Source organism: Ammodytes marinus (genome assembly GCF_949987685.1).
Source record: "Ammodytes marinus genome assembly, chromosome: 11".
NCBI lineage: Eukaryota > Metazoa > Chordata > Actinopteri > Uranoscopiformes > Ammodytidae > Ammodytes > Ammodytes marinus.
The window spans coordinates 3,749,343-3,761,392 of NC_137215.1; the positions used below are offsets into that span (position 1 = coordinate 3,749,343).

A 12,050-nucleotide genomic window follows, 5' to 3' on the forward strand; every position below is an offset into this window, starting at 1 on the left:
AGTCACTCTCTCTCTCTCTCATACACACACACACACAGACACACACACACACACACACACACACACACACACACACACACACACACACACACACACAGACACACACACACACACACACACACACACACACACACACACCCTTTTTACCCAGTGACACATCCTCAGGAAGTGTTCCATTTGAGTATGACTGATCGTGAAGGGGAGCTGGGAACTGGACACAGTTTTGTTTTTCAACAGGAAATAAATTATTGTGGGTTTTTTTGTAACTGAGTTTTCGTCCCATTTTCTTGTCACGAAACATTTCCTCCTCGTAGGGCCCTGACACAAGCTTTAGAATGATGTCTGATGTCATACGTTGCACATAAAGCTCCGAAAAAAATTAAGAGACCAGTCTGGAATTTTTCTTAAATCTTAATTTCTACATTACTTATTGAAAATGCTCTTTAATGACAAAAAGTGTATTGTGAATTTGGTAGAAATGTTGTCAGTAGTTTATTTTATAAAACCAAAATGTTCATTCTACTCAAACATATGCCTTTAAATAGTAAAACAAGAGACACTGAACATTTGAAGTGGTCTCTTTATTTTTTTCCAGAGCTGTATATAGGTTTGTGTGAGCGATGTTATAGTGCAACACTAGCTAAATGCCAATGGTTACATACAATATATAGGGAAACTCCAGGATCAGTTAAAGTTGCAGTCAGTGATTCTGGGGAATGCTTGTTGTCAAAATCACTTTTGGTCAAAATCAGTGAATATCTGCTAATGATCAGCTACCTGTCTGTACTGTGTGTGCACGCTGAAAAAAAACAGATGTTAATTCACAGCCTAGGCTCTGTAAACTGGTTTGCAAGCAAAGTGTCACAGACCGACCAACCACAGCTAGCAACAATAGTGTGGATATAGGCTATGATTTATCGCTATGGAATTACAGTAACATAGTGTTTTTGGTCGAACTACTGACAATAAGCTTGTCAATATTTAAATGGGCGGTAATAGGTGTTTTACATGCCTGTTTACAGAGCCTAGGCTGCGTATTAAGAAAACAGATTTTTAGTCACCTAAAAGAAGAATCTGCGAAGGGTCACACAAGGCAGGATCTCCCACATAGAGACATCTGATCCAGTCTTGACCCGATCTCTAAATAACCAAAGGGTTGTGAAGCTGCTTATAGAGAGGACCCTGTTGACCACCTCAACCTACACGTGCTAAACATTTAACTGCACATTAAACCTCCTACCAGGAACTTACAAAAATTTCTGAAACAGTCTAATTTTTCCTCTTAAATGACATGGAACAGCAAACGAGACTATCAGTGTAAAGAACAGTATTTTTATATAGTTGTAATCAATCCATTTGCTCAGGTCTTAATCCACGCAAATTCAGACCAAATAATTTCAGGCAGGCAGATGGGGAAAGCCTGTGTATATAAATGCTACTAAATCAAAGTTAACTTTTTTGCCCGATGGTCATATCACCATTATTAATCTGACACAGTCACATATAAATACATTACCTCATGGCCATGCATCCTGCCGTCTCTCTGTCACTCGCCTGCTGTCCAAGATCTTTTGGACAGACAGACAGACAGACAGACAGATAGACAGATAGATAGACAGATAGCCAGATAGATAGACAGATAGACAGACAGACAGACAGACAGACAGACAGACAGACAGACAGACAGACAGACAGACAGACAGACAGACAGACAGACAGACAGACAGACAGACAGACAGACAGACAGACAGACAGACAGACAGACAGATAGATAGATAGATAGATAGATAGATAGATAGATAGATAGATAGATAGATAGATAGATAGATAGATAGATAGATAGATAGATAGATAGATAGATAGATAGATAGATAGATTGATTGTTGGACCAAAGGGGGCGCTAGATTCAACACAAACTGAAGGCTGAATGGATGGATATCTGTAGCAGCATCACACATAGGCTGAAAGTGTGATACGTCTCCGCGTGGGTCAAATTGACAAGGAAGTGTTAATTCATTTAGTTTGATAACAATTCGCTGTGAACACATGGCGTCGGCCATTTTGCATTTTTCACCCTTTCATCCACGACTGAGGCATGATTGATTGGCAGATATACAGCTCTGGAAAAAATGAAGAGACCACTCCAAATGTTCAGTGTCTCTCGTTTTAGTATTTATAGGCATATGTTTGAGTAGAAGGAACATTTGGGTTTTATAATATAAACTACTGACAACATTTCTACCAAATTCCAATACATTTTTTTGTCATTAAGAGCGTTTTCAATAAGTAATGTAGAGATGAAGATTGAAGAAAAATCCAGACTGGTCTCTTCATTTTTTCCGGAGCTGTATATGAAGTGACTTTAAGTTTCTTGAGTGACTTTTGGTGTGTAGAAAAGTGCTTTATAAATACAATATATGATTATTTTTACTAAAGTTTTTTTCTCGCTTTTTCTGATCAGTGCCAGGCTGAAGACCAACAAGGAAGTGTGTGTGAACCCAGAGATCAGATGGCTGCAGCAATATCTGAAGAACGCTATCCACAAGTAAGTTCAACTGTGTGTGTGTGTGTGTGTGTGTGTGTGTGTGTGTGTGTGTGTGTGTGTGTGTGTGTGTGTGTGTGTGTGTGTGTGTGTGTGTGTGTGTGTGTGGCAAACTAGGTTACAGGGTTGGTGGTTCGATCCCCCGTCTCCCCGCCAAATGTCCAAGTGTCCCTTGGCAAAGAGACACTGACCCCTAAATCTCTCCAGAAAAGTTAACTTGCACCCTGTTTGGTAGCTGCTGCTGCTGCTATCGGTGTGTGGGTGTGTGTGGGTGTGTGTGTGTGTGTGTGTGTGTGTGTGTGTGTGTGTGTGTGTGTGTGTGAGATCTCAGGGCGATTCACCTAGGGGAACTCAAAACGCTCTATCATAGACATTAAGTGGCCCCTTGACTATCACAACTAAAATGCATTGACCTATTACACTCATTGCCCTAAACAGCTCTATTAGACACACTCATTGCCCCCTGAGTGATCCACCCACGGGCCCGTCCCACAGTCAGACTTTCTGTCTAGAGAATGATGGTGGAGCATTAGACTGTTTGGAGGTGTGAACTGTGAACACTTCTTCTGCATCACAAAACAGAGTAGACAGCAGCGGGTCATTTACAACGGATCAGACCTAATGCGTTTCACATTACACATCCATTCAAAGGGGACGAGGACAAACGTATATTCAATGGAAGTGTGTGTGTGTGTGTGTGTGTGTGTGTGTGTGTGTGTGTGTGTGTGTGTGTGTGTGTGTGTGTGTGTGTGTGTGTGTGTGTGTGTGTGTGTGTGTGTGTGTGTGTGTGCGTGTGTGTGTGCGTGTGTGTGTGTGTGTGTTAAAGGTGGAGTCAGCCGTTCTGGAGAAGGTTGTTGTCAAAATCACTTTGTCAAAATGAGTGTTAATCTCCTCATGATCCTCTACTAGGGTTGCAAAGGGGTGGAAAGCTTCCGGTAAATTTCCGGAAACTTCCCCCGGGAACTTCCGCTCGAGAATTTTGGGAATATTCAAAATTGGAAATTATAGGAATTAACTAAATGGCAGTAATTTAAATGTTTTTTTTTTCATATCCCAACATAGATCTAAACATTTAAACACTATGTTTGGTCATAGGCAGACAGACATCCATGCAAAATAACAATTAAAAAACATTACATTTGAACAGATTTATTTGTAAGAAGAACTTTATCAAGTTTTGATTATTTTATGACAATCAATAATTTCACTGAACAACAAAAAGATGAATGTTGAGTAAAATATTGCTCATCTGTCTGACCCCATTCAATAAATACATTAAAATGCCCCTTCATGTGATGGAGGAATGCACAGTGCATGTAGGGGGCGTGGCCTCAGTACCCCTGCAGTAGGATGTGTGCTATGTGCAATTTACCAAATGTACTTGCATAAAATCTGGTTGTATTAGTCAAGATTATGCTAAAATATATTGTCCCCAACTATATTTAAAATCACAGTTTAAGCCTCTGTAAACCTGGTCTAGTAAAAATCAATATATGGCGCGCCTTTAGCTCAGTTGGTAGGGCGTCCCCCCCATGGGCCTCGGCCAGCAGCGGACCCGGGTTCGATTCCCGCCCGCGGTCGTTCTCTGCATGTCACTCCCCTCTCTGCCCCATTTCAACTCTGTCTCTACACTATCAATCAAGTTTGGTATCTCAATAAACTTAAAAAAAAATCTGATTTGAAATGAAATGGTCATAAATATATTAAAACTTAGTTGAGAAAACTGCTTTTTTCTGTCTATAGCGTTTGCCTGGACTGAAATAACATAGTTAGGAGAATTTAGTGCATTTGAGTTGCTTTGAATTTAGTAAATTCCCGTTTATTCCCGTTAATTCCTGTTAATTCCCATAAATTCCCGTTAATTCCCATGGAAAGTTTCCAAATTTGAAAATTCCCGGAATTTTGCAACCCTATCCGCTACCATACTGTGTGTGTGTGCTGAAAATGATCTGGTGTTAATACACAGCCTAGGCTCTGTCAACTGGTGTGTAAACAAAGGGTATGTTAACATGCCCTTTTACAGAGCCTAGGGTGAGCAGGTATTGGTGAGGAGATATTCACTGATTTTAACAAAAATTATTTTGACCGCAAGCATTCTCCAGAATCACTGACTCCACCTTTAGGGCTCATGTTTGTAAGTCATGCATCATGCTACCCTCTCTAGTCATTTTTAATCAGTTGAAATATGCATTGAACGGGGGCGCCTTTAGCTCAGTTGGTAGGGCGTCCCCCCCCCATGGGCCTCGGCCAGCAGTGGACCCGGGTTCGATTCCAGCCCGCGGTCGTTCTCTGCATGTCACTCCCCTCTCTGCCCCATTTCAACTCTGTCTCTACACTATCAATAAAGCATAAAAATGCCCAAAAAATATCTTAAAAAAAAAAGAAATATGCATTGAACTAGTGTTATTCCAATGTCAATAACCAAACTGCCCACCCATGCTTTAGTGTTTATACTAGTTAATGGAGTTTGTAGCAGTTGCATGTTTGTATCGCTCTCCCAAATTCTGCAAATTAATGTTCTGAAAAATTACATCCGCGAGCAATTCCGTTTTTTATTTACTTGCTACAAAAAAAATCAAAGGTTTATAAAAAGCTCTCCTTCCTTCTGTGAAGAAAAAAAAACATCAACAAAGGATTCAAATGAAAGTCTGTGTTCCCGTAAAGTCGAAGCAGCTGTTGGTATACGAGCGAATCCTGGAAGTCAATTTATTTTGGATGTTTTAAACTTTCTCTTTGTGATCTTGGCATCTAGACGCGGCTAAACAAATACTCATTAGTTTTTCAGAACGGTGTTTACTTGTTGCACTTTCACGGTCAAATCACATTGTGTTCGTTCTCATTATATTGACCAAATTGGGAAGAAAGAAAAACGATTGTGTGTACATCGGATTTCAAGGTCAAGGTCACTTTTATTTATATAGCACCTTATAAGAACCTAAATTCACCAAAGTGCTTTACATAAAATACATAAATTAAAATACAACAGCACACATTAAAAAACACTTACAGCAATGACACAAAACAATTCATTAAAACGTAAAAGCCTGTGAAAAAAGGTGAGTTTTAAGAGTGCGGACTTGAAGGTTTCCAGAGACTCAGATGAGCGAATATGGTGTGGTAAGCTGTTCCAAAGTTTCGGGGCAACCACGGAGAATGCACGATCGCCTTTAGTTTTAAGCCTGCTGTTTGGCAGCTCATACGATTTTTGACTTTGTATTTTCACTTTGGGGAGAAAATCAAGGTGTTACTGTGACCTAAAATCTTGTGAGAACGATACTTAAAGAATGCTTTGAGGGATTTTTGTCAAATTTACCACACATTTTCACTTGGACTCGAGGATGGACAGACTAGATTTTTGGGGGTTCAAAGGTTACTGGGACCTTACATATAGTTAGAGTGACATTGTACAATATTTCATCTTCTTTGGAGTTTTACCTTCTTTACACCATTGCCATATGCAAAAAAATATATATTTTCTAATTTTGTTAAGCATGTGAACAATCATCATACAATCAATTTCAGTCTATCTGTATTGCTCTTGACAAACTAAAACATGAATAGACATACAGCAGGACAAGAAAAATGGTTAGCAAATGGTTGTATGCCTTACCCTAACCACACAGTTCTAGTTCTCTTATTAACTTATATCAAATTTTCTCTCTGCTGTTGTTATATGATTGTGACATTGCATCCACACACTTCTGTTTTATTTCCTTATTAACTTGAATAAACTTATGTCAAATTTTCTCTCCCTCTTTCCAGGATGAAGAAATCCAAAAAGGGAAACTAAACCGTCCCGCTCCCCCTCTGCTCCGCCACATGTGATATGACGTCATCTGGAATGTTGTACAGCACTTATCAGGGGCTGCAGCGCAATGCAGCCTTTAGCATGGAATACACACACACACACACACACACACACACACACACACACACACACACACACACACACACACACACACACACACACACAACCCCCAGACTGTATAAAAAAACTAAAAAATTCAACTATGAACGCCATTCAACAAACCCAGTCACCATCTTCAAAATCACCATCTCTCTCACCGTTTATAGACGTTATTAGTACAACGTGAATGTGTATCTGTGAGAGTACGTTCTTTCGAATTTTAGAAGTATACACCTTTTTTTTGTACATGGGACAGAAAACGAACATTATTCAACATTTAATTAGCAAGTAGCAGAGTCCTGTTGACTGCTGAGCCAAGAGATTTGTTATGACTATGATCTTAAAGCTATAGTGCGTAACTTTTTCATATGAATTAATGTCGGTTACATTCAAGAAGCCATCTAGTTGTCACAAAGTTGATTAAGCCTATTATCAGCTCCACAAAACTCTCTCTGTATTTCTCAGTATGGCAGCGTTTACAAACTGGTGTCACCCCCCCCCTCCCCGACACTGCTGCAGGAGCTCAGAAAAATCCCAAGAAGAAGAGCCCAAGAAATGTTTCAGTTGTTGATTCTACTGCTAAGAAAAAAACCTGGACGTACAGCAGAAGGTATAAAATCCATGCGCCATCACTGAAGGCTTTTCCTCATGTAGATGCACCGACAGTGTTGTTGTAATCACTCAGAATTCCTCATTTTGGCTACAGAAGTTACGCACTATAGCTTTAAACATGGGATCTGCTCATCATTTATAGTCTGACATTTTATACTAATGGAAAATTCATCCACAACGATCTATAGTTTCTCTTCTAAAAACAAAACAGTGAAACGGGAATTTGCAAACTTGCATTTTGTGATTCAAGTTAATTGGCACCATGGAATTTTCAATGGTTGCCAGGCGCCCAGGCCAGCTACCACACACACACACACACACACACACACACACACACACACACACACACACACACACACACACACACAAACACACACACACACACACACACACACACACACACACACACACACACACACACACACACACACACACACACACACACACACACACACACACACACACACACACACACACACACACACACAGACACACACAACCCCCAGACTGCATAAAAAGATGCATAAAAATAGCGAGCAGTAAAAATGGCAATTACAATGTTATTGTGATGGAAGTCAGCATGCCAAAAGGACACAAGCATTTCCTGTGTTTCTGTGGCTGTGATTACTCGACCCTGTGTGTTAGCCAATCAGAGCTGCACATCTGGAACCTAAACTGTTTTAATTGGCCGATTCATAAGTGGAAATTTTACTTTAATCTTAACAGGCAACAGTATATGATTTAAGCCGAGACACTGCAGGTGAATACGGCTAAACAATTGAACTTATAGATATCATCGTGGAACTTTTCCCAGTTGATTACTGACATTAAAACTATTGTTCTATCACAATTTTTGAATAATTAGGCAAATTTTGGCAATATCTAACTACCGGTAATTATACGTACATTTGCAGCTACTTAGAAACTTAAAATCTATTATAGATGTTGGATGAAGCCAGAGTTAAAAATCTTTATTGACTTTTTTTATAACATATTAGAGTCCAAATTTTATACAGAACAGATTTTGGATACAGCCTTTTGTCATTTTATAAATCAAAAAATACTTATAAAAGGTCTTAAAAATGCCTTTTCAGCATGTTTTTAGGAACGAAATGTCTCATAAATCAGACAATTTACAACATATGAACAAATCCTTCTGTAATAACCTTCAGAATAATGCTAAGAATTATTATGGAAAGTTTAGTTGATGTCAGTGATTTAGAAATTGAGATTTTTGATTCAGAGTATTGAAAAAATATTTTTTTACCTGTAGTGTCTCGCCTTAACACAGTTAGCCGTCTCACTAAATTGATGTCAACAAATATGAAGTATTGTTTTATGGATTCTGAATTTACCTGTTTGTATGAATGTCCATTTCAAAGAACAGTGTACTGCATTTTGACTAACAATTACCACTGTAGTAGTTTAAACACTAGGGGCCAGTTTCACAGACATGGATTAAGTTTATAGTCCTGGATTGAATGGAATTTTGAATGGAGATCGTCCATTGAAAGTAGCCTGGTCCAACCAGACCATCGTACTTCATTTCATTTGTACAGAAGGTCTGAAATCGCTCAATTTACAAACGTTACCTCACTTGAAGGCGGGTGTCTGTTGAAGTTTAAAACCATTGGATCTGCCCAGTGCCACTCTGGATCTGCCAACCAATCGCATAACGTTTGGTCGTGACGTATGTCATGCGCCGGCTTCTGAGCCACTCCCTCTGTTCGCTGATTGGACCGGCAAAAATCTGTCCGGAGAAAACCTAAGAATATACCGCGGACCCAGACTGACTACTGAAGGGAAATTAAAATTGAGCGGAAGTACAATATAGCGATGTCAGGCTATATTGAAAGTACAATTTAATCCAGAATTTAAGGCTTAATCCATGTCTGCGAAACAAGCCCTATGTTATATAGAGAGTTGTAAGACGGTTTCATGTCAATATATAGATGTACAAAAATGTGACTATACCCTCGACTGTCATGCAGATAGCAATGCACTTTATACCAGATGTATTCATGTTCTAACAACAAACACATAATTAACTATTACTCACACACAGTCTGATAATTCAATTCTGTCCTTTGTCGTTTTTTTTGTGTATAACCTTTTGATAAGTGAATGTTAAGCGGCATTTACCTGGGAGATGTATTCATTCATCTATTGCATATATATCTTTGTCTCCTTTGTCATATGTCAAATTAATATTATACAAATGTTTTATTTTTGTACTCTTCTTTTCATGCATTTCTATATTAAATCGAAACATTTAAATGAAGGATCTGTTACCCGCACGGTTGAGCCATCCTGTAACGTTTGGTTGAAAGACTTCTTGTATGAACTTGGTCGGTGTATAGATATAAAATAAGGGAAAAACAAAAAAAAAGTTATGGTTACTATTTTTAATGCATGCTTTCATATACAATGTTACAAACCTTCATCCTATATATATATATACACACACTTTGACCCACTGATTTTACTCTTTACATTTTCACTTTTAACAAGGGCCAGCCCACAGCTAGAGTGTCAGGGCCATGCCTATGAAAAAAATTAATATTAATATTAATAATAATAATAATAATAATAATAATAATAATAATAATAATAATAATAATAATAATAATAATAATAATAGAATTGTTAGAGTGAAGCTGTTCTGGGACAATTTAACAAGAATTTTATTAATTTGCAAAGAAAATTTTAAATATTATGGGAATAAAGTTGTTATTTTACTTGGTGACACACAGTGCTTTACAGGTTGATTTGTTACAGTAAAATTGCGACTAATTCCTCATAAAAAAAAAGAAAAATTCTCTTTCTAACCCTGATACTCAGTCATGCCCAGCTGCCCCTTATCTCACTGTACTTGTAGGTCAGAGGGTCCAAGTACATCTGAAGGCTTTAATGTGTGTGTGTGTGTGTGTGTGTGTGTGTGTGTGTGTGTGTGTGTGTGTGTGTGTGTGTGTGTGTGTGTGTGTGTGTGTGTGTGTGTGTGTGTGTGTGTGTGTGTGTGTGTGTGTGTGTGTGTGTGTGTGTGTGTGTGTGTGTGTGTGTGTGTGTGTGTGTGTGTGTGTGTGTGTGTGTGTGTGTGTGTGTGTGTGTGTGTGTGTGAGAGAGAACATGTGTTTAGATTTACTCTCAAGGGGCGAATGATCCCGCCTGTTATTTAACTATTAACTCAACAAGCGACCATTAGCAAGAGATTAGGGCTAAAAGCTATGAACTTTTAACTTACCCTTTAAAGGTCTGTATTGGTGTGTGTGTGTGTGTGTGTGTGTGTGTGTGTGTGTGTGTGTGTGTGTGTGTGTGTGTGTGTGTATGTGTGTGTGTGTGTGTGTGTGTGTGTGTGTGTGTGTGTGTGTGTGTGTGTGTGTGTGTGTGTGTGTGTGTGTAGGCCTCAAGAGCACTGATTGAAACATCACAGGGATATAAAGGGCTTTGTGAGTGGCAGTCTTCAGCCCATTTTTAGCTGTTTTTAAAGATTAGCATTGAGCTAAGATCAAAGCACACTCACCCAGGGAGATAATAGCTATTGATTTAGCTGCTGATTTTTTTTTTGCCTTTGTGTGTGTGTGTGTGTGTGTGTGTGTGTGTGTGTGTGTGTGTGTGTGTGTGTGTGTGTGTGTGTGTGTGTGTGTGTGTGTGTGTGTGTTTGAGTGGAAATGAACCAGATGTGATCATTGTGCTAATGCTAAACTGATAGCAGGTAGCAAGTAGTTTGCTAAGCAGAAATGTGAAGATAAGGACGTTATTTTTACTCATTCTACATGGTTTACTCATATGTACTTTTTGTCAGAGTTAGGGCTGCTCGATTATGGCAAAAATTATGATTGCGATTCTTTAAAAGGTGCTTCGAGGATCTTTAAAAATATTCTGAAACAGTCTAATTTTTCCTCTGATGATCATGAATTACATGTTACAGGAAACAAAACCATCAGTGCAAAGAATGCTATTTTTATATAGTTTTTCTTAATGCCTTTGTCATGGGTAAACACTCACCCAGGAACAACAGCTGGTGTAGTAAAAACACTCGCTTTTGTCCAAAGGGGGTGCAAGAATGAACACAAATGGAAAGTTCCTCGGAGAACCTTTAAGTCTTTGTGTTCTTGGGACCGCTGCCAACCACCCACCATTTAAACTATGCAGGAGCTGGTGCCATGAAGCCTACAGGGAAAGGAGGATGTAAAATGTTTAACTATATATCTTAAAAGTATATTTTATTAACTAGTAAATGGAAAATGTGCCGAAAAAATATCAAATAAATGTCCGAAAACCCTCCCACATTGCTTGTGAAACTAGTGAATTCATATAAAAGTGTGGTGCGTGTCGTCATAGAAACAAAGACAGCTAATGCATACATGTAAAAATGGGTTCTAAGTCTCCATTAAAGGTGGAGTCAGTGATTCTGGAGAACGCTTGATGTCAAAATCACTTTTTGTCAAAATCAGTGAATATCTCCTTACGATCTGCTACGTGTCTGTACTGCCTATGCGCTGAGAAAGAAATATGATGTTAATACACAGCCTTGGCTATGTAAACGAGCATGGCACTATAGCTACTGTGGGCCCTACTTTGTTTACATATTGATTGCATACTAGTTTACAGAGCCTATAGCGTGTGTATTACCAGCACTCGATTTTTGTTCAGCGCATGCACACACACAGTCAAGTAGCGAATCGTAACTGATTTTTACAAAAAGTGATTTTGACAACAAGCGTTCTCCAGAATCACTGACTGAACCTTTAATCAAGAGGCTCAAAGGAAGTTAGTGAGATGTGTAACAGTCCTAACCCACCCGCACGACAAGTTAACTGAAGTGAAACAAAACAACTTGATTACATGTATTATTGGCGTCTCACGCAAGGGATATTCTACAGTGTGTGTGTGTGTGTGTGTGTGTGTGTGTGTGTGAGTGTGTGTGTGTGTGTGTGTGTGTGTGTGTGAGTGTGTGTGAGTGAGAAAGAGAGTGTGTGTTTGTGTGAG

At 39.0% G+C, this 12,050-nt stretch overlaps 1 protein-coding gene across 1 annotated transcript in view; it reads left to right on the top strand.

The window, feature by feature from the left end:
• The window catches only part of cxcl12a (chemokine (C-X-C motif) ligand 12a (stromal cell-derived factor 1)), a 13,789-nt gene extending 4,447 nt beyond the window's left edge, over positions 1–9,342 (top strand). Inside the window, exons 3-4 of the mRNA XM_080037329.1 lie at positions 2,462–2,545; positions 6,305–9,342. Coding sequence (XP_079893455.1) covers positions 2,462–2,545; positions 6,305–6,332 — 112 coding nt within the window. The 3' untranslated portion in view covers positions 6,333–9,342. The remainder of the gene's footprint in view (positions 1–2,461; positions 2,546–6,304) is intronic.
• The last annotated feature ends 2,708 nt before the right edge of the window (positions 9,343–12,050 follow it).